At 43.6% G+C, this 25,706-nt stretch overlaps 1 protein-coding gene and 1 long non-coding RNA gene across 10 annotated transcripts in view; one reads left to right on the forward strand and one right to left on the reverse strand.

Moving 5' to 3' along the window:
- The window catches only part of MGA (MGA, MAX dimerization protein), a 58,358-nt gene extending 43,103 nt beyond the window's left edge, over positions 1-15,255 (forward strand). For 7 of the 8 annotated variants that reach the window (XM_017741825.1, XM_017741826.1, XM_017741824.1 and 4 more), the window contains 8 exons: positions 2,543-2,667; positions 4,002-4,053; positions 5,705-5,890; positions 6,592-6,703; positions 8,190-8,420; positions 9,086-9,262; positions 9,698-9,850; positions 10,817-15,255. In XM_017741825.1, the coding sequence (XP_017597314.1) occupies positions 2,543-2,667; positions 4,002-4,053; positions 5,705-5,890; positions 6,592-6,703; positions 8,190-8,420; positions 9,086-9,262; positions 9,698-9,850; positions 10,817-12,216 (2,436 nt within the window). In that variant the 3' untranslated portion in view covers positions 12,217-15,255. The remainder of the gene's footprint in view (positions 1-2,542; positions 2,668-4,001; positions 4,054-5,704; positions 5,891-6,591; positions 6,704-8,189; positions 8,421-9,085; positions 9,263-9,697; positions 9,851-10,816) is intronic. The other variant, XM_017741828.1, reaches the window with a different exon arrangement.
- The window catches only part of LOC108448528, a 25,705-nt gene continuing 6,708 nt past the window's right edge, over positions 6,710-25,706 (reverse strand). The window contains exons 4-5 of one of the 2 annotated variants that reach the window (XR_001864424.1): positions 17,321-17,419; positions 6,710-7,316 (exon numbers count right to left, since the gene is read on the reverse strand). This is a non-coding gene — a long non-coding RNA (uncharacterized LOC108448528). Of the gene's footprint in view, positions 7,317-17,320; positions 17,420-21,181; positions 21,417-25,706 lie in introns of those variants that run through there. The other variant, XR_001864426.1, reaches the window with a different exon arrangement.

Below are 25,706 nucleotides of genomic sequence, written 5' to 3' on the forward strand. Positions count from 1 at the left end.
TCTAATTGTTCACGAGTCCTTGTTGGCTTAAGCCAAAACCATGCCAGGGGTTCTGGTATTGTAATGCTACAGATAAGAGTCCCACAGTTCAGCTTACTAGTCTAAACACAGCTTCTATGTCTGGCAAGGCACTGTGTTGTAAGTGTTGTTTAAAAGTGTTTTTCAGTCATTCTTTTTGTGAGCCAAACACTGAAATTAAAAGGACTGTTACCAATTATTATAAAACGGTAAGTTTAATAAAAAGTGCAAGTAATATATTTTGTGGTCAGTACAAGTTCTAACAATCTCTTGCATGTTCTCAGCTTTTAGTTCAGACCATGTGTGAAACCTGCAGACACTGTAGCATAGAAAGCAGCTCCAGAAATTACGTTTACTTGGGTAATGTGTAATGACATCCACTGTCATCAAACCTCCTTCCTCAGCACTGTCTGTGAGGATCCTCTACCATCAGGCAATTTGCTCTTTAGGTATCAGCAATAGGGGTTTAGGCTGCCAGGAACAGGGAGAAAAATCAGAGGAGAGGGCTTAGAACCAGACATTGAAATGCAGAGAGGGAAAAGTGCTGTCATTTCCATAACAACTTTAGAACTCTGTTGTTAGGGTGGTATTGCTCCTCTTTATGCCTTCATTCCATATGGTGTTTTACTCCTACTCAAAGGCATTTAGAATTTATGTAACTACAAGAAGTAGTTTGGAAGGACTGAAAGTAGTATGGATTGACTGATGCTAGAAAGGTAGGGCTTCCAAAAGCATCTTCAAGAATCATGCTGGGCTGTGGATAAGGTTCAGCCTATGGCAGGTTGGCACTACTTATATAGGAATAGCTGTTCTTAATGTCAGAACTTAAGTGGACTTACTTCTGGTGATCATGATTGTGATATTTTTTGTCTTGATAGGAATTCAAGGGTAAAGAGGAAAGATTACCAACCAGAAGCATTTTTCCCTTTGTTGCTAGATGTAAGAATGAAAAAATGAATTACTTTTGTTTTTCCTATGTCCACATTCAGAATGTGTAAACTTAAAAGATGTGAAGTTCTTGGTGGGCTGCAGAGTTTTTTACGTCTGTTTTTTTTGGTCCATCTTTCATGAAAAGGATGCCACATACTGGGTTTTGAATACCATTTTTGTAATATGATAGCATGTAGAAAGTTTTAGTTCTAGAGCAGTTCTAGCTTGATAATTGCTATCAGCCCTTTGATTAGCCCAATATAACTTACCAGCACTGAAAAGCTTTAAGACAGTGTTTCTATGGTAAGCGAATTTCCTGGGGTGTTTTTCCTCTTACTCTCTGGGTTGTAGCATCTTTTTTGAACTACCCTGCCTGACCACGTTCCCATCATCAATGTAATGGTGTCCAAATGTAGTTTAGACAGGGTGGTCCTGCCCACTGAACAAAACCAGTATGCATCCCTTGCATGTAAGGGTCACAGAAACTGTATAAAGTGGAAAAGCTAGAGAAAGTATCAGGAGGCTTTCAGCATCAAGGTGGGTTTATGAATGACCTAGGAGAGCAGGCAGGAATCTGAAGTGCTCTTTGTATAAAGGAATAGATCAGTGTTGCGACTACCTCTTGTACATGCAGTATTTTCAACATAATCTGTTCAGTAGTTCTGTGATTTAAATATTATCTTTATTTGAATAGTTTTGAAACAGTTTAGTCGGGATAGTTCAGGGAACTGGGTGAAATAGAGTAGAGAGTGGAAGTGTAATTACATTTTCTTGCTTAAGGAGTAAGAGTTCTTCATTCTGTAATCAGACCAAAGATTATAATAAAAAAAACTTCACTAAAAACTATAATACAAAACAATTGGTTGAATAGGCATGTGTTCTTGGGAGAGGGGGGTATCACCTGGAACTACAGATGGTCACAAGATTGATATTTAACTCTTGTTGTTGCTACAGAACTGCAGTTGTTCTTTATCTCTCTCTTTGCAAAATAGCAAGTTTTCTTGCTCAGGCAAGCATGGAGAAAACATACTCTTCAGAATATAATAAATACTTAAAATAATGATTTGGTAGCATTTTGGAAAGAGCCAAAATCTTACTCTTCATCATGTAAGCGGTTTACTGTATGATCCAAAGAAGCCTGACTCTATGATGTTCTGACTTACCCTGTCTCAGGTATGAGAGACCATTACTAAGGTGATAACTGTTTCAAATTTTGTAAAAAAAAATTAATTAGAAAGAGTCTACGGTAGTAGGTTGTAAAGGCAGTTTAATCTTACTTGGAGATAAAGGCAGGAAAACTCTCTGAAAGCTTTTCTCTCACCCATAATAAAAGCATAAACAACAGAGATGGGTTCTGCCCTTACCAAAATGCATTTCACAGAGTTGCTAGTGGGAGGAATTCCTGGAGGCGACAGTTAAAGTAAGCCCCTGCTAAGCACTGTTTATTGGCCAGTGTAGCTGGAGATGTTGATTCCTTGGTGGTTCTAAATGTTATGATGTAATCTCCTTTGAGACTAAAGTGAAACTGTTTTGGCCTGAGCGCTATTGCTGAGTAGATACTCATTTTAAAAAAACAAAACAAAACCTGTTCCAGGATGCGTGTGAATACAGAGAGGATGACGAGCAGGTGGACATTGAGACCGTGGAGGAGCTTTCAGAGAAGATTAACATTGCCCGTCTGAAGGCCACAGCTGCTAATATCGAACCCTCCGACCAGAAGTAAGCACCCCTGGAGAGCACTGCATACAGTTGTGTATCCTACTGCTGGGCTGGCGTCGAGTGATCCCATTAAACAACGGGTGTAATGTGATGGCAACATAAAGCAAGGCTTCTGTCAGGCCTTCCTCAGCACTGGTGCTTCCCAGTGTCTGTGAGAATGGTGCTGGCAGAACTAAGAGTAGTTTCAAGGCGTCTTAGCCTTTTTTTCCCCCCCCCCTCTAATTACTTTGTTTATGGAGATGGATCTTGCAATGTAAACTTAATGAGTGAATGGCCTCCCTTCCTGCAAACTGAAAATTAGCAGGGTTGTCTTTGTTTTCAATATGATTTTGCAAGCTTTGTTTATTCTTGCTGGTGGACTTCTGGGCAGGAAAAGTCATTAGGTTAATCCCTGACCCTGTAAATGAAAGATTTGTCTTTGGGACCATTGCCCCAGCAAAGAAAGTATTTTCTTATTGACATATAGTCTGCCATGGTTGGATAGCTTGGCTTAATTTTTTTGGTTGGTTTGTTTATGTTACTGTTGCTGCCCTTGCATTTATAATGACAAAGGCAAAATAAAAACATGGCTTACTTGAGGAATGTAATGATAGTCATGGCTGTTTCTCAGTTGCATCAAACAAAAGAATGGGGAATGTTGCATCTATAGTTCTTTTTGTTTGTAGAATTTTTTTTAGAAACTTTGAAAAAGCTGCTATCTACCAGGTAGTTGTTTTTTTTTTTTTTTTTCCCCTTTAAAGATACAGCTCAACTTTTATCCTTAGGTGTTGACTTTGCTTTAAGTTTTGAAGATCTTTCAGAGAGAGAGAAAAACAGATGTCGTGTTTTGTAAAAAATAATTTTCAAATGTGTGCTTTCTTTGTTTTCTTGCAGCTCCTGAGATATGAGGAAGCTGCTGTTATTGTATATTAGGATAGTAATAAATGTGAAGATTTTGACTGGTGGTTCTTGGTGGGGGAGAGATTACTCTGCTGTCTATATTAAATCAGTGTTTATTAAAAACAGAACCAAAACGTAATTAAAGAAGATACTTTATGCAGCTCACAGTCACAAGCTGAATTTATTCTCTTCAGCATAGAGTGAAATAGTTTCTTTTGCACTGAGATAATTTCACAACTTTCAGCGCAGCTCACTTATTTCCAGGATGATGGCATTGGAGAAAAGAGTTCACTTTCTTGAGAGAACTCAACAGTATCCTGCTTTTATGCCGTTATACCAGAAAAGTTAATTTCAAGGCATAAAAATGAGCAATTCTAGACTGCTGGAATGTAGTTAATGAGGATAGAGTGTATGAGATGAGTAGCATTGGGAAAAACTTTTTACCTTTCTTCCAGATACCATCCTCCTAATTCTTCGGATGAAACATTATCAGAAAAACATTCAAAGGTATATGTTTGCTCTCCTCTTTCCTTTTAGTATCACATCTCCATTTTAAAGATAAACTTTCATCTCACATGCAGCTCTTAATGTGATTTATCTGCCTTGCAGATACTTGTGATTAAATGCAAGAAACTAAATGTGCTGGGAGGGGAGGTGCTCAGTCCAAATCTCCTTAAAGCAAAAGGGCTGGTGCTGGCGTCAGTCGTTTCAGATTCAGCTTTATGGGAGGAAGATCTGCCTTTCATTTATGACTCCGTTTGCTTAGGGTTTGTGTTCTTCGCATGAATAATTTTTATAGCACACTTAAAATAATAAGAAATATTTTTATGTGTTGAAGACAGTATGTAAGATTATAGAGGCACAGCACTGGATGAAGGGTTTCTGAAAACAGAAGTTTAAATATGTGTTTAGGCAAGTTAAAGATACCACAGAATCTTTTCAAACCAAAACTCACTGCAGTCCTTCAGAATCTTGTGCTGTATTTCCGGTGTCTTTGAAGCCAGCTTCTCTGTCCATAACTGACTGTGATATACTTGACGTCAGCTCTAGAGCTTCCTGCTGTGGTGGGGTGGGGCTTTGAGTGTGGTGGGAACCTGGTGTAAGTCTTACCTATTAGAGCAGACTGGGATGTATGCCTTTGCCTGAGACAGGGATGGGTTCCAGGATTCTCTGTCTGCCTCACCTTCTCCATGTATCCTCTTCTCTGCCCTGGAATTTACATTGCAAGGCCCTCCTTTGGCAGGAACCCACTGCTGACATAGGAGCAGATGCAGCTGTACTGTGCTCATGTCTGCCTGTGAGGGCAAAATGGCTCTCAGGAGCCAGATTTCAGGAGACAAGTCTTCAGATTCCTCCTAAGGCCATCAAGCTCCGAAATAGTATCACTAAATCTGAGGAGTCTTTCCACTGATGCTCTGGGGTTTGAGGCAGGCCTAAAAATATCTAAAAAACGGCGTTAATTCTTCCCCATTAAATAAATAGCATAGTTGTACAAAACCTGGAAGAGTAATGATGACATAACAAACTTTTAAATCTGTAGAGATCAGTAATTTTGCTTATTGTCTGGCAGTCTTTTTAGAAACTTAAGCAAACTCAAAACCAGAGGCTCTTGGCCACATTCTGTTTGTTGCTGGATGTCTGGGGTGATAATTGTCAATGCCATCTTCCACATTCTGACTTAAAATGTCTCTTGGCACCAACCCATACAAACCTATGAAAGAAAATGGAAATCAAACTAGTTTAACTCCAGGAAAGATTCAAGTCTCTTGTGTTGGTGTAATTATTTCATTCATTAGTAGACCTTCTTGACAAGCAAAAAACAAAAAATACTTGGCTCAAACGTGTGATTTTGTTGTAATCCTGTGGTTTATCTATGTAGCCTTGTGTTGCAAGAAGAAAACCTTATGAACAGAAGGGACTCACGATCTTTTCCGTTAGGGTTGATGTGATTGTGTTGGTCACTTCTTTGGTCAGTATTTCATTTCTTACTGCTTATGCTTCTGATTCTGAACTTTCAGGGGAGACATAGTAGCAGGATAGCATGACATGGAATCTTCAGGTGTCTGTAGAAAGGCTGTAAATCTCACGTGCATTTGAACATTGTCTGCCATTGCATTGCCTTCTTTACTTAAACTGGTCAATCCGGTTACTTCTCCAGCAAAAGCATCAGACCTGGAAAAGAAAGCTGAAGTCCCAGGCAGAAGCCTTTGCTCACTACCGCCAGACACACACGGCAAATGAACGTCGGCGACGTAATGAAATGAGAGGTCTCTTTGACAAGCTGAAGAAAGCTTTGGGGCTGCAGAACCTTCCTAAGGTCTCCAAATGCTACATTCTCAAGCAGGTAGGTATTTTGGAGCTTAAGTGAGGAGGAGAATCATTTAATCTGGACAGAGTAATTATGCTAGTATGATCTTTTCAAGCGAGTTCCAGTGAAGAGGGAACTTTTGTCATCTCTGCAAGACTCTCTAGAAGAGAACAATACCTGAAAGAATCTGTATTCCTAAAAGCTTAGTCTTGATGACATGCACACATATTTTTGGATTAGCCCTCCCTGTGTATTCTTTGTGAATCATGGAAGGTTATGTCTTAATTCTTTAGGGGTTGACTGTGTACATCAGGAAATTTTTAAATCCATTGAAGGCTTACTTTTTTAATGCTTGAGAAGATAGCATTCCATTAGACATTTTACTGACATTAAAAGCTTATTTGTAAAGATGTAAAGGACAGGAAACCAAACATGAATGGTAGACATATGTAGACAGATAATTATGCTTAACAGCTGTACCTAGAAACTAGGAGATAAATTTTGGGATTTTTCTTAAAAATTGCTGACCTTTGGAGGAAGGACAAACAAGATGTTTATCAGTCTTCAACTGGCATTTAGGGAAAGCTGGCATTCATGGTACTTCACATGCTTTCTCTCAATCCTATTTTCTCAAGATTACAAATATTTGTAAATAAACCTTGTACACGTTTCTGGGAAGGAAAATTTTTATTCTGTGTGTCACTGGTTTATAAATCAGTTCCCTGATACTGTTCTAGGCCTTTGAAGAAATCCAAGGACTGACAGATCAGGCAGATAAGTTTCTTGGACAGAAGACATTGCTGACACGCAAACGAGACGGTCTGATTCGAAAAGTATCCACGCTTTCAGGTGAGACTGGTTTTGGATGCAAACCCTCTGTAATAATGAAAGAAAAAGCTTTTAGGAGTGAGAATGGGTGGAGTAATTGGTGGATCCAGGTGCGTCATTGGTTCGCATGAAGTTCAGACTCATGGTGCCAAACAAAGTTTGATAAAATGGCTTTTGTTTTCTGTGCCTAAAGGACGTGTAGAATGCTCTCTGTGCTGTGAGCCACAGGCTTGGGTTCCTTTGGAACGGTGGGGTGATGGTGTCACTTCATTCTGTCATTGGTCACTTCCTGAAATGCCCTTTCTGCTCTGCCCTTCACAGTCGCACACAGCTGTCTTTGGTCGGTACTGAAAACTCCCGACTCCTTGCATAGCTTTGCAAATGACTCCTTGTGCTGCTTTCCCAAGAACCAGTGCTCCTAGTGGCTAGAAGGCATCAGCTTTGTACACAGAACAAAACTGCAGTAGATTCTAAGCTGCTGCTCATCCAGACATTTCATGTTGTACTTACTGTGTCGTTCTGTCTCATTTGGAAGTGTAGGAAGGCTGTGACACGTTTTCAACCAGCGCCAAAACGTGTGAACAAAATACTCTTCCAGTCGTCTTACAGTCTGGGAATATAAACAGGAGAATACCTGTAAAGTAGAAATGAAAGATACTTAAATCTTTTGTATTTATGTGAATTGGTTCATGCATTTATGAGGTATTTTATTTATAAAAAGTAAAAAGTCTTTTAGTGAAGTCTAGTAATTCAGAAATATATGAGAGGCCTTTTGAGCAGATAATGAAAGTAAATAACTTCACAAAGTAGTTATCTGATCTTTTGCATTCCTAGTGAAGACTTCAGATTTGATGAGGAAAAAGTCCTCTCTCAAGACAATTAGTTAAATATAGACTTAATTAAAGATATACCATGATGTTAAAACGTAAACACTAGGCAGAAAACAAGCTAGTGTAGTTACTTGAACTTTGGTCATATTAAACTGTGTGCATATGCAGAAACCAGATTATTTATAAAATCTGTGTGTTTGTCCAAGGTTAGAATTTTCATGGCAGTGGTAAACTGTATGTGAGTTTGCATTCAAATGTCATTTGAGTAACAGGATCCCTGAGTCCAAGAAATGTCATGCCAGGTAAAGGTAACATTTTGCCCAGTAGTTGTATGCTTATCATTAGGAGAGGTGGGAGGATTTTTTCACAGCTGTGAGTGTTTCAACTAGAACTTGTTCAGCAAGAGCCTGTGCTTGTGCTGGATGATTTCTGCTTATCAAAGTGGCAGATAAATTCTAAAATGTGTGGAGGTTTTTGAAAGAAAAGAAAAATTGGAATAAATAGGTAGTTGCTTCCCTCTGATACTAAGTATGCTATTTACTTGGTGGGGATGATGGTTATCTGTTTTATAGTAATTAAATAATGTCAGCTTAACAGGTTATTAGTTCTGCCTTCAGCATTTTAGTTTTGGGAAGAGAGTTTGAAGGTAGGCTGACTCTCTGATAATTTTTCTGTAGGAAAGACAGAGGAGGTTGTCCTGAAGAAGCTGGAGTATATTTATGCTAAACAAAAAGCAATAGAAGCACAAAAAAAGAAGAAAGAACCTGAGCCACAGAAACCAGCTGCACCCTCAACTGCAAGCACCCAGCAAGGATCCTCTGCTTCCACCAGAGAGCCAACCCCAATAGCGATGACAAACAGAAGGGGCAAGCCATTGATCCTTGCAAGGAGAGGAGTCCGGGCCACAGGTGGGCCAAAAGTGCTGCATGTTCTGCATCAAGGGGAGACAGCCATTGAAGCAGCACCCTGTGGGAGCGCAAAATGCCAGCTGGCTTGTGCAGGCAGCCTCACTCCTGAAACAGAATTGTGCATAGGACCGGGAAATGTCCATATGATAGGTGTGGAAACCACTTGCTTTCAGTAAGGATGAGACCAGCATGGCTGAGGTCTTCAGGTGAACATGACTTCAGTTTCAGAATGATGGGAAAAAAATACTTACTAAGTTGTCCTTTGATCTAAAGGAGTTTCACTGCAATCCAGCAGTAATTTCTAAGAGTCGAGGTGGTTCTTTTTCTGCTGACTCAAAACCTGAAGTTCAACCCCCAGAATGCTGGAGTTGCTAGAACAGACTCAGTTTTTAAAACCTCCCTCCTCAAAAAGCTAGCTCTCAGTATGGTGGAGGCTTGCTCTTAAGTTAAATGGCAGAGTTGTCAGACACTGGAGAGTTTTTTGTAGCTGAGGACTTGTAGAGAAGTGTTCAACATTTGTGGAGATCTTCACATCATAAATGTAGGAAGGAATGAAAGAATGACTCCTTCCAGAGCTGTACCTAATGCTGGATTGCAGGGTGCTGTTTGCCATCAGGGTGCTGTGCCAGAATAAATGAGTGTTTTACACATTTCTTTTCTTGCAGAGGACTCCTCAGCCTCTCTCACACTCACTGCTGCAAGCGTGGTGATGACTCCACAGGGGCAGGTGCTTACGCTGAAGAGCCCCCTGGTCCCAGGGCAGGTGGCAGCTGTTCCTTCCACGCTGTTGCAGGCTGAATTAAAGCCTCGAGGGGTCGGTACTGCCATGACAACACAGCCAGGTAGGATCATGTGAGATGATGTTAAAGAAAATCAGTATAATGCTGTTCCTAGATGTGTAGAGCAATTTATGAAGTAACGTGTTATTGAATTTTTGCTTTAATATTTCAGATTTTTTACAACTTGACTGAGGTAGAACTTTGATAAGAGAGATTTGATGTCATTAACTCAAACTTAGTTTATCAACAGGTTAAGTAAAACATGTTAAATTTTTGCTATTCAGAAATGAGGGAAACATAGGGAATAATTCCTAATCACACAACCAGTCTGCATTTCTGTTTCTTCTACTTTAAGACGTTACTATAATGTAAAGTCTTGCCTTGAAGTGCACAGCTCCTGTGTTCCAGGAGTATCTGAAGTACCTGAAAGTACTGTATCTGAGTATCTGAAAGGCTTTGGTTTCCACTTCATCCCCTCTTCCGGTTTTCTTGGATAAGGTATTACTTCAGTGATGATTCAGCTGCCAGGATCAACAGTTCCTGTCCAAGTAAAAGGAATCCTTACTAACTCTACTGTTCCTATTACACTGTCAACTGTTGCTGGAAGTCCAGCGCCCTCAACAGTGGTATCAGCTATGGCACCCCATTCAGGTAAGCTCTTTATTTTTCATGGATCTTTGTGCTTGCATGCAGGGAACGTTATCCTTGCGAAGCTGAAGGTAAACTGTTTTCTCACTAGGAAGTAATGGTAGGTGTTATTATCTGGCTGTTCAAAGAGAATCACTATTAAATGTTTTGAACAGTGTAGAGGGGCCTCTAAGAGATTATGGATTAGAGCTTTTTAACTTTCCTTCATCCCACTGAGCGTCCTTGCCCTCAGGAAAGACAGAATAAGTGGATACTGGGTTGTTTGTGTTGTAATGCATCCTACTGGGGAAGCTTCAGTGCAGAGTGGTGATGGGACTGCTGAAAATCTTTGCCTGTAACATCCAGGCTCTTATTGTGGCACAACCCTGTCCCATACCCTGCCAGCTCTGCTGCCCGTGGGAGGGCTGTTTTTCAGAACCCCGTGCTGTACATTGGATCTAGGTGTGGGGTGGTTCCTGCCAGCAGGGTTCTGCTTGCCATCTGTTGTGCTAAAAGCAAGCTGCTCACTTCCTGCGTCCTTGTAGTCATTTGGTCATAATGAAAAAGGAAAGTTCACTTCAGATTTGGGGCTGGGAAAAATCTAAGTGCTGTTAACAGGCAACAGCTTGGAGGCAGAAAATCATTTAGTCCCTGGAATGCCTCTGTAGTGCACAAAACCAGTACTGCAAGATGCGATCATAAAAAGAAAGGATGAAAAACAGTAAGAGGGAAAATTCTCATTCTGTTTGCCTTGTGCATCACCATCAGAACTGTAAGCATTGCAGTTAGTTGCACTGGAGCTTGCTCTTGTTCCACAAGTTGAAAGTTAAACTATTGGTGTGTTAAAGCTTCACTTGACAAGAGTTATGTAATTAGTTTAAATTGCAGTTTACTTGAGGAAGACCTGAAGGTGAGCAAATTATGCTTAGTTAGGAATTAGCTTGCAGTTAACATGTGTCCTGATGGATGCTGCTTTGTGTGCTTTTGCAGAAAGCGAAGATTCATTCATGATGCCAAAGATTGTTAATGTGACATCGCTGGCTGCTGAAGCAAGCATGAATCTAAACCCAAACCGAAACAAAAATTCTAATGTAACAGCAGCTGCAAGTACTCCAGCTTCTGAGCAATCCTTGGCTGTAGTACCCCTTGAACCTATGAAGAGTGACAGTGTCCTTTCAGAAGAAAAAGCCAACCCATGTCTGGGAGACAGTGGCACAGATGGAAGAAATACCGCAGGTCCAACAAAAGTTTTCTTTGAACATAAAGATGGCCTTCCACAGCTCTGGAACGTACCATGTAAAAAGGAACCTTCAGAGTCCTTCAGCAAACAGCTCTGCATTGGTGAGTTTGTAGGAAGCCAAGCCAGGAGGAAAGATGGTGATTCCGGAGGGGAAAGATTAAAATGCAAAGAATTGTCATTCCGCAAGCTCCAGATCAAAGATTCAAGGATAGAAATGGAATTGAGGAAAGTAGCATCAGCAATGGAGGAAGCAGACCTGGATACAAGTGAGATACTGAGCAGCATTGAGGAGAGTGATGACATGGATGAAACCCTCACTTCGCTGCTCAATGAAATCGCCTTCCTCAACCAGCAGCTGAATGATGATGCTTCAGCCATGCCAGAGCTGCCCAGTGCCCTCAGCTCAGATTTCTCTCGTAAAGATGCAGAGGCTCGTCGGGGAACAGCCAGTGATCTCTCCTCTGCAGATGGGTCATCCTTCCAGTTTGGCCATTTGGGAGGCAGTTTTAAGGACCTTTCTGAAGTTCCAGAAGGTGGTGGCTCTTTAAGCCCTCTCCTGTTGCACCTGGAAGATGATGACCTTAATGATGGGGACAAGAACTCTGGGGAGCCTTCATCTGAGGCAGATGTCTTAAAGATAGTGATAGGTACTGAAGTGAAGAAACCACTTTCCAATCTGTCCATAACCAGTGGTGGGAATGGCAAAACAGTAACAGCCTTGTCAGATGCTGCTAATGTGACTCCACCAGTTTTGCAGATGAAGACTAATCCCGAAGCCAGTAATGCTGACACATCATGGAGGCCCATGCCCAAGCTGGCACCACTTGGTTTAAAAGTGGCAAGTCTGCCAGTGGACTCGGAAGGGCAGAGTAATAAGGTGATGCCCTTACTGGCACCTGTAGTTGCAAAAGTGGCACCTAGTGGGGTAAAAAATTCATCACCTGCAACTCTTCAAGAAGGACAAGATAACAAAGTGATGCCCGCATTAGCACCTGTGGTTGCAAAGTTGAATGCTACTGGGACCAACAGAGGTCTAGAGCAGTGTGAGCCAGTGTCATTGTTCAGCAGCCTCCATTGTCTGCAACACTTGTTTTCTGTACGGCATCAGCACTGTGTTCTTCTGAAGGGCAGGCCCCAAACTGACAAATAAGTGTTGTGAAACTTTAAGCATGTTGATATATTTTTACCTCACTGTTGTATTCTGGGTGTTCTCCTTCCCCTTCTCAAGACAAAAAAGATGATCTATAACCATTGCTGGGCAGATGGTATCCTTCCAGGATTGGGTTTTCACAGAAGTAGTTTGTTTGTCAAGGGACTGAGAAACTGAGGCTGTTGAAAGAGACTTGTTCTCTCCCCAGTAGGGAGGCAGCTATCATGTTGGGGAAAAAAAAAGGATTGTTTGTTTTTGCACCAGGCAAATTATCTATGCAGAAATGGCATTGTTCACATTTGCTTGTTTTAATATTTGTGGAATATGAGAAATGTGCAGAAACCAGGTTGTAGTTACTCTCAAGGTTGATACCTAGAGCAGCAGAAGGGAAATTTGAGACTGGAGGGGGCTGAATTGAAAAGGCTTTTTCTTTGGTGCTCGATAGTTCTCTAGCAGACACTTTTTAAGAGCTTATGCACAGAAAAATTTTAATAAACATTTCTAACTTCCACTGCTTGGGGAAGAAAAATATATTGCCCAATGTAATTGGAAGTATGTTAACTTTAATAATACTGTCCTCACTTTGACCTCCTGCCCCCACATGAATATTTCCCCCTTTGATGCTTAGGACATCTGTAAGGAAAACTTGCAGAGAGTTGAAAGAAAATGTGGGCACCCTATTGCTGCATCTTTAAATACATCGCTGAAGTAGCTCGAGTGTTTTCCCAGGTCCTATTTTCTTTCCTTCTGTCATTCTTCAAGATGTGTGTGGTGGCTGGGAATGTTAATACCAAGTACTGCTTTGTGAAAACGCAGAATGCTTTCAGGAGTCTTGTAGCCTGGCATAAGTGAGCGAGGTGTACATGTGAATGTAAATATGAAAATATGTATATAGCTTTCCAAACCTTTCATTTCTTTATAAATTCAGGAAAGGTACTCAGAGGTTTCTCACTGCATTTGCACAAGCTGTGTATAGCAAAAAGTCAGCAAAAATGCTCATTACCAGGGAAATAGGGCAGTATTGAATCACAAGATGTATTTTTATTCTTCTCTGCCACTGCTTACTCAATAACCTGTAGATGCTCTTCACTGTTCAGCTGTTGGATGTGAGGGGCCTGCAGACTGTAAAGATATTTATATTTTTGTACACAATTTCTGTTTTCATAGTTTTCTTGACAAATGAAGTTTTCAGCCTCGGAGAGATGATTTGCTAATGAGTGTATACACAATCTTTTCCTATCAAGTTTGTAAATATAAGTTACGGTGCGCTTGGGGGGCTTCTTAACTGCTCTGAAAAGGTAAAAAATGTTGCCATGAAAATTATACAGAATTTGATGGTGCATTCTGTTTTATGTTTAGGAATGTAATTCCTTGTCTTAACTGTTCTAGCACAGCAGCTGGGATCACCCCCTGCCCTCTAAATTACCCATCTTCAGTGATGCAGTAATAGAGGAATTCCATCCTTCCAGCACTGAGGTTGTGCAGGTGCTGTGAGTGATGTTCTTCCACAGTTAGGGAGCAGTGTTTGTACAACCATACACCCTGTTCAGTATGCTGCATCTTCTGGATCCATGTCTAGGTTAGATCTATCAGGGAATATAAGTACCTTGGGTGTTTCCTCATCTTTTTGTTATTTATATTATGCCACAGAGGAGAGAAGCCCTTCAAGCTCAGTGTGTGTAAAGTTACTCCAGAGACTACGTAAAAAAGATTTTTCACCTGGCCATTCTAAGCAGTGTGTTTTAAAGTAGTTACATACAACTCTCTATTGCCTTTTGCATATTTACTATTTTAATATTTCATACAAGTCTCGCATTAATGATGTGGAAAAGAGAGTTTAGGTCATTACGAGAGTCCTGCAGGATGTTACAGTTGTCACTGACTGCCTTAGGAAAGGAGATTTACAATCCCAGTAAGTACTTAGACATATTCCTTGTTAAGGAATTTTGACCTTATTTTAAACTAGTCGAAATCTGGAGTAACTAAATTATTTTACTAGCACTACATCAGACTTAAATGTATTTACCTGGGAATCTGGTTCTGAGCATTTCCAATAGGCTGAAGTTGCTTATTTTTTTAACTTGTGGCAGTTTGTTTTGCCAATAGATTTCATTCCTCCTGTGTGAGAAACAGCAACAAGACATGTGCTGTGATAACTTTTAAATTCCTAATCACTGACCCTTGTTTCTGCACCTCACCCTTTTATGGTTCCAAACAGCCAATTTTAATTAGCACACAGAATTGTGTACTCTCTGTGGGACAGAGAAGGCTGTAACATGATAACCGATCGCACATGATCTAAAATAAATGCTGTACTTTCGAGGATGTTCCGTTCATTATCTGATAGTGTAAAATTTCTGGATGTGAATTTACGGTTTTGGCACTGGGCAGTAAAAAAAATTTTACTGCAGTAAAAAATGTACTGTGTCAAGATGACAGCAAAACCTTTTGGTCCCTAAATGTTATTAGTAAATTAACTAAGAACAGCCCCCAGCCTGGCTGTAAAAGGTGGCATTTGTTGCGGTTCCAAAGAAGATCTTTGATGGGTTCTACCAGCCGGCAAAGCATGTTTGAAATGCTCTTGGGTTTTGCTCGTTTCACTGTCGTGTGTCTGCAGCACAGTATTTTGCTCTGGATTTAAATGCTGACTCTTTGCTCTTCCCTTAAGCTCCCAAACTTTTTGAAAATGATATATACTGTCATTTGAGGCAATAATCATAGAATATGTCACCTAATGAGAAGATTTTGGAAACAAGAGAACCAAGGAAACCCCTGCAAGGCGCACGCTCTCGCTAGACCAAGAGACCTGGAGATTTTCTTTGTTTTTTTACACATCTGTAAATAGACTGGAATGTTTTTAAGAATATAATGAAATGTCAGATTTAGCTTTTTTCCTTTTATATATTAAAATATATCTTTCCCTCTTTTTTGCTTTTGAAAAATTGATATTTTTGTAGAAATCTAACAGTACAAGACTCTTACCTGTATGTGAGGGACAAAGTGTAAAACTAAAATAAACCAATCAAGGTCAACTAGAAACTGGCTTTGAAAGTTTGTTCCAGGGTTGAGAGAGGGAGCAGAAATGATGTGGTGGTGTGCTGTTGGTGACAGGTGGCACTGGACCTGAGCAAGTGACACACAAATGCTGTGAGGCAGAAGTTTTGGCAGCGCAAACATCTGGGTTTTGGTGATCAGACAGCTCGGAGACTTCTCCCTTCAGTCTTAGCAGTATGCAGGAAATGGCATCGCTTGTAAGAGGGGATTTTGACTTGCTAAGTGCGGAAAAGGTACCAAAGGGACTTTATTTTTGATGAGATGCATCCTGAGTAGGAAGCCAAGGGGGTTAACATTTGATCATGGCATAAAAAGAAAACTAACCCGAGAGCTGAGAGATTAAGCCCACAGAAAAGCATTCTCCAGATTCCTTACCCCAACCCCAAGCCTGGGTTTATCCTTTGTATGGGTTTCCTTTAGAGAAGTTGAACGCGAGGGCTGTCCTAATGGAAGAGGTTTGCACATCTGTCTTCAAGTGAAGTGTCAGAGGAGAGAGGCTTTTTAAAAAGAAATAGATAAAATGCTTGTAGCGAGTAGCTGGCTGTTGCTTCCATAGGCAGTAAATGGAAGATAACACACTTGCAAGTGTGTGGGGGTTCATTTGGGGTTTGTTGTTGGGTTTTTTTGTTTTGGTTTGTTTTGTTTTGTTTGTTTCGTTGTTGGTTTTGAGTTTCAGGTTAGTTTGGTTTAGTGGTTTTTTGGTTTGGTTTTGGTGGGGTTCTTTTTTTGTTGTTCTTGGTTTTGGTGTTTTTTTTTTTTTTTTTGTGGGTTTTTGTTGTTGGTTGCTTTTTTGGAGGGGGGGTGGGTGGTATTTTTTTCTTTGTTATGTAGTAAATGTCTACAAATGAGAAGTTAGTTTTACAGACCTGAGAAGAGAAAATACAAGAAAATACAATGAAGAGAAACACTGCACATGAGGGTTAGCAATTGACTGGAGAAGAGATGTCACAGAATTTATTTTTATTTAAAGAGGAACATCAGACCTCACAGGAAAGAATGAACGTATTTTTTCAAATTTCTCATGAAACCCTTCAGCAAGGCCTCATCCTATTACTCCCTATTTTAAAGGTTAAAGTTACTTCTTGGAATAGAAAGGAATACAAGCATAAAGTATATCCAGTCAGGCTTGCAATGGAGAGAACTTTCCAATAGAGGCCAAGAATCTGTGCTGGGGATCTGTGTTTTCCAACATATTTGTCGTGTTCTTGGAGATGCAGATGGTGCAACAAATAAACTCTGTTAACAGACAGTGAAGTTACAGGGAGCCTGCGCAATAACTGATGCTAAAGTCAGATTTGAGTCCATAAATGCAATCCAAAAATGTGCAGGAGCAGTTTGTGCATAATTAGCAATGAATGGAATCTCAATTAATAACTGTCATTTGGGGTCGTGGTAGTGGAGGAATTGTAATGCCTTTTGTTGTCACTTAAGCTCAGTGCCTCATCTTTTTGCCCTTTTAACTGCTGCTACAGACCAGGAAGGCATCATTACACCACTGTGTACTTGGCTGTTCCTGTTCATTTGGATTTTGTGTTGCCTCAGCTCGCACTTCAGTTGTCCATCTTGTGTCTCTTGGGAGTTGGAGGTGACAGGTGAGAGCTTTTCATTCTGTCAACAGAATTGTACCCCTAGAAGGATTTAGTCTCCACTTGCTTGAGTCTTTTCTGATGAAGAGGAAAGCCTCTGTGTGTCCTCCTGACCAGCCACCTGGGCCTCGCAGGCTGCCAGGACAAACCTCCCGTGCAGTGTTTGAAGCAGCTGGGAAGCCCTTTGCCCCAGGCTTCCAGCCACACATCCTCCCACACACTCGACAGCATGAGCATATCCTGGTGCCAGTGAGGTCTTTGGGACCTATGGTTGTCTGTCTAATCCAATTATGCATCCAGCCCAGCAGCCTGGGCTGTCGGGCCTGTGTTGGTGTGTTTGGGAATGTCCCTGCTGTCCCCTGTTTTGGTGGGGCTGCTCTCTAGCAGCCCCTTGCTGCCAGCAGAGTTCCTGTGACACAAAGGAACCTCGAAGACCTGTCCTTGCTGTAATGGTGGTCACTTACCTGGTTCATCTTGCTCTTGTGAGGGTTCCCTGTTTTTTGCAGGGCTGTCAGCATACAGGACTGTGGTTCCTCGAGGTTACAGCTGTTGCACCTGGCTCTCTAGTGAAAAGCAAATGCTGGAAATCAGAGTGGAGGGATTTGAACCCGAAGGCAACATTTCACCCATCTGTCTCTGCGTTCCTCACTCCTCAGCTCAGCATGGGAGTAGCTGCTGGGTGGATCAGATCCCTGCCTGTGTAAGATGTGGATGTGATGGGGGTGTATCAATGGGCAGTCACAGCTATGTGGGTGTGAGCGGGAGGGCTGCAAGAGCAGGGCTCGGTCTCTCTGCCAGCCTGCTGGGACCAGCTCCGAGGAGGAGGAGACAGGCTTTCCTGCTGCCTTTGACTTCCTTTCCCGTCCCTGGCGTGCGCAGGGCTCCCTGTAGTTCCCCCGAGCGGCGCAGAGCGGTGCCCCTGGCAAGTGCTGCAGCGTGCTGTGCCTCGTGGGCTGAAAGCAGGCAATTAAATAGCAGCTAAAAAAAGATCTGCAGACATAAGCTGTGTGCCATTTTTAGTGGCTTTCAGCACCGATTAACTCCTTAGACAACAGCTGTATGAAACAGCCTGCCCAGCTTTTCCCGGTCTGTCCCTCTGGTCAAACCCCGGCCGTGCTGGGGCAGGGCTGTGGCTGCCCCCAGCAAAGCAGCAAAACCTGTGGGTGTACAGCTCTTCCCTGGCTTCTCCAGTGCACGGAGCTATAGGGCACAAAGCTGCTGGGCAAGGTCTGTAGGCTTGCCTGGGTCTGCAGAGCTTACATGAGCAGTGGGCTCCAGTTTGCAGCTGAGGCTACTGAGCACTGTAAGGATATAAAACTCTTTATGCCCCTGAGGTGCCACTGGTCCTGGAAAACGGACTTTGGATCTCTGGACTTCGGAATCCAGTGACCTGTGATTGTTATTAGACAAAAACTGTAAAATAACCCCAGTGTAAATACCAATCATCTTAAAAAAAGAGGCCAGAGTTTGTTTTTTAAATTGTGCTGGACCCAATTTACATAAAAAAACGTAAGTGAGGATGAATGCATGACACAAGCTCGCTGGTTTATGGAATAGCACAGTGTGTTTTCAGCCCATAGGGATGGGATGACTGATGACCCCCACCCTTCCCCTGGACCTTCTGCAGTGTGAAAATATGATCAAGACTTGTTTGATTTGTAGCTACTTGACTGTTCTGTTTAACAAGAAGCCCATTAGCAGGACAGTAAGAGCTTTACAGGTGTTTTTAGGACAGCACAGCACTGTCCTCTGAAGGCTGTTGCAGCAGCACGTGCCGCTGTAGCCTCCGTTTCAGTGCCTGGCCAGGATTTCCTGCAGCAGCGAGAGGAGGAGGGTGGGTCTGTGCTGGAGCTGACTGAGTAGTTTGGCAGAAGCAGTGGGGGAAGCTGCTGCCAGCTCTTGCACCAGCCATCCCTTGCTGCCTTCACAGTGCCCTGTGTGCCAGACCCTCTTGCAGGAGCTGCACAAGCTGCTCTTGGCCTGAGAGGCAGGGGCTCATCTTTCTCCCCTTCTTCCACCAGTCCTTCTGCCTGCTCCGGCCTGGACCTCTGAGCCCCATCCTCTGTGTAAGGAAAAGGGGCTTAGACCCTGCTGCTTCCTGCACTGCACCCTGGCCTGCCAGGACACACACACACACACACACCAGCACCTCAAACCCAGGCCTGTGGCTGCACTCGCCTTCTGGCGCCAAGGCAACTGCTAAGCACATGCTGGGTTTTCTCTTCTGAAGAGCAGCAGTGTCATGCCAATCCCTCTCTGCTCTCTTCTGCTTCCCTCTGGCTCACCCTGCCCTCTGCATGGCTGAGGGCTTGCCAGCTGTGTGTTTTATTCACAAAACATGTTCTAGCCTCAGATGTCCTAAAACAGCAGTAAAATTTTTGAAGGGATCCTGGAATTCCTTGCTGAATTTCTTTTCTCCTGAAGGAAAAACCTCAGTGGTCAAGACAAGGTGTCTGGTTTCTTTTGGTATCCAATGAAGGCTGGAGCTGTTTGTGTAAACAGCAGCTAAAGGTGCCTCTTCCTGCAAGAGCTGCTTGTTGCTTGGCACGAGTGAAGTTGTGCTGTCCTCAGCCATGAGCCCTTGGCCCCCATGGGGCCACAGCTCTTGGTTAGACAGCCTTGTCTGTCCCTGCCTAAGCCTGAGGCATGGGCAGCACTGAGCTTTGAAAAGCTGTGAGCTAATGCTGTGCCTTATTTCAGAGATGTGCTGGACCTGGATGTTACTATAAAATGTTATGTAGCTGGAGTAAAACATGATTTGATCAACCTTTGGTGTCCCTTTGGGGCCTGGCTGGAGCTACAATTGTATGCTCAGCCTTGGAAAGGCAGCAGGGCCTGGACAAGGTTCCCCCTGTGTAAGATGTGGATGTGATGGGGGTATCAATGGGCAGTCACAGCTACATGGGTGTGTGGGCAGCCCTGTGTGGGAGCAGCACACTGGGATGGGGGCCTGTGGGAGTCCCACAGCACGTGCCCCTTGGATTCAGGGTGGGGGCAGCTGCTGGCTTGGCCAGGGCTGGCTGGGTTTGGGGTGTGTGGGAGGTGGTGGTGTGGTCTCTCTGACGGGGAGATGGGTTATGGGGCTGGATCACTTCAGATGGGCCAAGCTTCAGCAAACTTCAAACACATGTGAAGGTTTCCACATATGAGATGGATAACACAGCAGTACAATTTTCCTGCTCTGGTTATTTTGATACCTTTTTTAATGGTGTAGATCTGAGGTGATCATGTTTTAACTTCTGTTAAGGTGTCTGGATATAAAAGCACGACAGAAAAAGGAGGTGCTGGCAAACCTTTTGCAATAACAATGATTAACTCCTGCTCCTCAAGCAGTGTCTGCACTTCCAGATTAAAATGGCTACTTGGTTTTAAAAAATGGCTCAATCAGACTTGCAGCTTGTGACTGCTTTTGCAAAGCTTTGAATTGGCTTCCTCAGCTTTTGAATGTAATGTCCATGGCAAAAAAGTCTCAACCCACATATGTTTTGTGGCTCTGACATGTGGGGCAATCAACTTGAGCTGGAAGGCTTAGTCTTCAGGAAGAAATTTTAATAAACGGCTCCCACCAGGCGAGCTGAACTGATGGCAGCCACAGTGGGAATTGTTACTACTGTGCTCCAGTGTAGACAAGGCCTCATTGTCTGGCTTTGATGGGGAAAATGTCCAGTTTCACAAAGTTTGCTGAGCAAGGGAGAAAATAATTATATTGCAGATCAGCTTACAAGGGGCACATTCATGTTTGAAAGAAAACTTGATTTTCATAGGGTGAGGAAGAAAAGCATAACTGCCAAAGGAAAAAGCCAGCGGCATTGGTGACCTACTAAAATTGCCTCAAGTCAGAAGTTATTCCTGGCTGAAGGTGGGTCCCAGGGGGCTGGATCCCTGGCTCTGGCTGAGAGGCAGACAGTGGAAGTGGGAAGTGTGCAGGAAACCAAGCAGCCCTGTGCCTCTGAAGGTGCTCTGTGCTGCTGGCACTCGGGTGCGAGGCGGACGTGGCAGAGAGCAGAGCCCTTGTGTGGCTGGACACAGAGCTGCTGCTGCAGCTGCGCCGCCTCAGGCCACGGTGCTCTCGTGTCTCCAGGCTCCCCCATCGGCACTGCCAGGGCAGAAGCTGGGGCAGTCCCACATCCCCATCCTCAGCCTGCTGTCTCTGGAGCCTGCAGGGGCTTTGGGCAGGCCAGCACAGTGTGTCCCCCATGGGTCAGACAGCCCTGCCACCACCCCGGGTGTGTGACTGGCCACAGCAGCACCACTGCCTCGAGTCTGCCCAATTCCCAGTTACTGCAGCTGAGATTTCATTTGCAGTATTTGAGCAAAACATGGGATGCGTTTCGCTTCGTGTGCTTTTATTTAGGAAGACCACAGGGCAAACGGTGCAGGAATATGCTTTACAGCACGGGGCTGGTTGTGCTGAGCCACATGAAGCTGGCCCTGGCTGCTGACTGGCTGCCTCCCACTGGCACTGGGAGTGTTTGCTGAAGACATTTTGGTTGTCTCCCCAAGGGGGAGGATGTAATTATCTTCTTTTTGCAAGACTGCATGTAATTTTCTCTTCACTGCCTTAAAAAAAAAAATTGAAACAGAGGCAGAAATGAACTGTGCAACAAGCTGATAACCTATTAATTCTTTCATTAGATTGAAAGCAAAGCTCGAATGAATCTAGTGCTATAAATCTTGGGGGTTTTGGAAGCATTTCTCTCAAGGAAGCGTGCACTCTTCTCTTTTCAGGAAGCTGCAACACCAGCAGAAACCCAGTTTGTTGTCATGGCAATGTCAGTAGTTGCCTCCTCTGTATGCCAGATCATAGGCACTCACAGGATCATAGGAAAATTCACATAGGAAAGGCCCTCTGGAGGTTTGTAGTCCAGCCCCCTGCCCAGGGCAGGAGCAGTCATGAGATTAAACCAGGCTGGTCAGGTCTTTCTCCATCCAGGACTTAAAAACCTCAAGGGATGGAGATAGTGCCTCTTCCTGGGCAGCATTTCTAGGCTGTTGCTACCAGCCTTCTAGCCTTCCTAATTCTAGTCTTTCTGAGAATAATATTTGGGTTTGCTGTGACTTTGGTAATTAGTCACTGTGTTTTCTGTTTTTCACCACCGTGAGAGTGTGATCTGGCTATACTTTTATACTCCCCTCTCAGTCAGTCGTCCTGCCAGATGACTAATGGGCTGTGTTTTCTTGTATTTGACATGGTTTTCTGCCCGCATTTGCACTGCTTAAGGAAAGCATCCCTAGTCAGACCTGTATTTGCACGTTAGCAATGGGAACAAATGCATCCATCCATACACATTAAATGTGCGCTTGAGTGCTCTTCAGATAGACTTACAAGCATGCAAATGTTGCCATTAATCCCAGTCCTGCTTATTTGTTGTCGTCTATGTAAAGTGTGCTGGACTGAAGAAAGGAGAGAGTGTGTGTGTATGTGTGTCCTTGTCCTGAAGGGCACCCTCTTGCCAATTCTCTTTTAACAGGATTGTTTCATGAGTTTTGTGTTCCACTCTCCTCCTGCTGGTATCGTATTTAGTGTACCACGTCCTGTCCAAGGACCAACTGCTGTCCAAGGTTTGTCTTGTTTAACTGAATTATGGTTGCCATGGGGAGTGGAAAGGTCGGATTTTGTTCTGTGTGGTGAATTTTGCAAGCCAAAGTATGTTACAGAGGAAGAGGAAAACCTGGATCTCAAAGTCTGTGTCAAGGAGCCAGAGGTTAAACAGAAGGGATTTAAAAAGGGGTTTATGGTAATTTGTTGCCCTACTTCCCAAGGAAATTACATTCGAGCGGTACAAAATTTAGGCTTATTGGAAAACCCCAGTTCCACAACCAAGTGCCACAGCTCTTGTGCTTATCTCCATGTCATCTCCCTGCTTGCAGCTCTTGTTGTGCTTATCTCCAAGTTGTCTCCCTGCTTGCTGCTGCTGTCCCAGTCTCCCCTGGGACCGAGTTGTGCTTTGCCTGTTAACACCTACCAAAGTCCTCTCAGAGTCATTTCTAGAGAACCAAGCACAAGCAAAGGGACTGGACATTGACTGCATACTCCTAGGTAGGGCTGGGCAGGATACCAGCAGTGGGTCAGGAAAATTACAAATAGATGCCGTGCCAGCATTTCTGGTACTTGGTTTCCAAACAGCATGACATGTAGTTTGCATTTCATTCCCTGTGCCTTCCTCCAGCATCTCTGAGGTGAGAGGATGGAGCTTGGTGTTCAGGGATGCCACAGTGCTAAGCCCCTATTTACAGGCTCTGTAAGAACCCCTGTGGGCCTCGTTACTGACCTCTGTGCCAACCTGACATATGGACCCCAACACAGCCCTGCCTGCAGGAGGGGGACACAGAGATGGACACCCCAGTGGGAAGCAGCAGAACATCTCTGTGGGAGGGTCTGGAACACAACAGGAAGTTTTGGAAAAAGCTCTCTTGCAAGGTTTTGTTTTGATATTTACTTTTGTCTTTTAAGGATGTGAAAGGTGAAAAATAGTGCAAGTAAATGATACATTCATGAGATGTTTCCCTCCAAGCAGGAGTTCATGAGAACAGATGGGGAAATTGAGGCAAAAAGCAGTGCCTGAAACCCGTCCAGCTGAGTATTGCCCAACAGCATGAGAGATTTAGTGGGGTAATTTGAATGCTCTGTTGCATTTGATTTTCCACCCTTCACACTTCAGACCTCATGGGGAGGACAGGGTTGTGACATGAGAGGAAATTTAGAACATCATCACCGTGCTAAGTGTGATTGTGGGAGACAAAGCGAGCAGCTGCAAGAACTGATACAAATGGGTGGGTTTCATGGCTTGTGATATAACGCTTTGACATCACTTGCCATCAGAGGGACTTTCATATTTGCTTGCTCACAGTTTTTCTCTAGTTCTTTAATTTTGCTAACAGTAGTAATAATAAAAGGCATCTGTGGAGGCCATACAGCACAGTCAAGCTGTAAGATCTGTCATGCCATGTTTTTCTCAGGGCAAAATCCAAAGCTGCATGAGTTCTGGTTTACATTGTCATCTTGCTACAGAGCACCAAGAGCAAGACTAACTCCAGCCAGGGCACTGCCTGCTTTGGGCTTGTAGAAGATATTCATGCTGCATTGTTCTTATTAATTACAGCTCTCTGGAAACATGAGGCATAGGATGGAGGAAAATGAAACAAACAGGCTTATTTAGGTCAATTACAAGAGTACAGGCTAATTGCAAACAAAGTGGTAAAACAGGAGCAGTCGAGGCTCAGAGGAAAACAATGTGAACAGTGACCTACATACTCCTGGGGAGCAGGGGGAGGTTAGACAGCAGGCCATTGGGAACACCAGCTCAGCAGAGAGGGGTTTGCAAGCGTCTCTGCTTTCAGGTCCCTGGGCCAGGGCCAGCCTGTGTGCTGAGTGCCATCCGTGCAGTCTGTGCAGAGCTGGCCTAAACACATAACATTCAGGGAGACATCAGCCAAGCGATGCAGTGGCATTGTTCCCATGTGATGTTTAGCCCCATAGAAATCTGCAAAGTCTCTTCTGTGAGGGCAGAACCTGGAAAATAACTGCTTTCCATTGCAGAACAGTCTGGGAGTGAATATGGTGTTAGTTTGTATGCTCTTGCTTATGCTGCCAGAGGGAGGACAAGTGAAGGACAATCAGTTGCTTAGACACATACTGAAAACCCTATTTTGTGATCCCTTTCTGTGCCTGTAACAGTAAGGAGCTCTCTCTAACCTAACCTGGCCCAGCATAACGTAGCCCAACCCAACCCTTCTACAGTGAACAGGCCTCTGGGTGATCTTAGAGCAGTCAAGCAGCAGCTTTCAGCCTCTGCTCAGTGAGCCCTTGCAAGTACTTTTAAGACATTTGTGGAAAGTAGCTCTTCTCGACCACCTTTCACAAACCCTTTAAGCCCACTGCTAACAAGATGAAGTTTGTAGATGTTTGCACCCCCACTCACTGCAAAAGGTTTATGGGCCCAAAACTGGGAAAGGTATAAAGTGATTGCTCTAAGGGAAGCTTTTATCCTTCCTCACAGAGTTCAATGGTGATTTCATCCTGTGGTATGTATTTCCAGAGAGCAGTAATTAGGGAGAACAATGGAACACAACTCCTACAAAAGGGAACAAGGATTTGGCATCCCTTATTTAAGTACCAGCTGAGTCAAATGCTTTCCTATCATGTGGTTTTCAGCTCTGGAGTCCCCTTGCAAGTAGGAGTATCCAACATCCAATCTCTGTGTGCCTGCCAGCACTGGCACCTATCCAGTCAATGGGAGACAGCCTTCTCCTATCTGCATGGTGCTGCTCTTGTCTCTACCCACACCTAAGGTCCCATATAACTATGCTCTAAAAAGGGCAGAGTTCATGCGACACTGGAGTCCCACCGTGGGCTTTTGAGACTGCCAAACCATTTGGTTCTGTGTGTAAATGGGCCCAGACTCTGTTAGATCTAAACTTGAAAGGACCCCTGTGCATTAACCTGGGTAACGTCGTGGCTTGTCTCACCAGCCAAAGCCGTGATGGTGGCGAGTTCACTGGCCCCAGGCAGTGTCCAGGCTGAGTTTTGCCTCAGTACTTGATGTATGTCCTCCCTCATAACCTCCACGTAGCCAGCAGGAAGCACAACACGTTTACATTCAGCAGCTACCGCATAGAATTCTAATCCCTGAAAAATGGACAGCAAAGACAGGTCCTGCTTCTGGTGGAAATTTAATAGGGTTGTAACACCATTTATCTCCCTCCACAAGCTGGCTAATGCACAAATGTGTGGGCCAGATCACAGCTAGTGGGGATAGGTGTTCACACAACTAGCGTTGAACTAGTGGAGACTGGAACAGAAGTAGTGGGGACTGTGGCCTTGCTCTTGAGGAGCCACTGGCCCCTGTA

Source organism: Corvus brachyrhynchos, unplaced genomic scaffold (genome assembly GCF_000691975.1).
Source record: "Corvus brachyrhynchos isolate BGI_N302 unplaced genomic scaffold, ASM69197v1 scaffold115, whole genome shotgun sequence".
NCBI classification, from domain to species: domain Eukaryota; kingdom Metazoa; phylum Chordata; class Aves; order Passeriformes; family Corvidae; genus Corvus; species Corvus brachyrhynchos.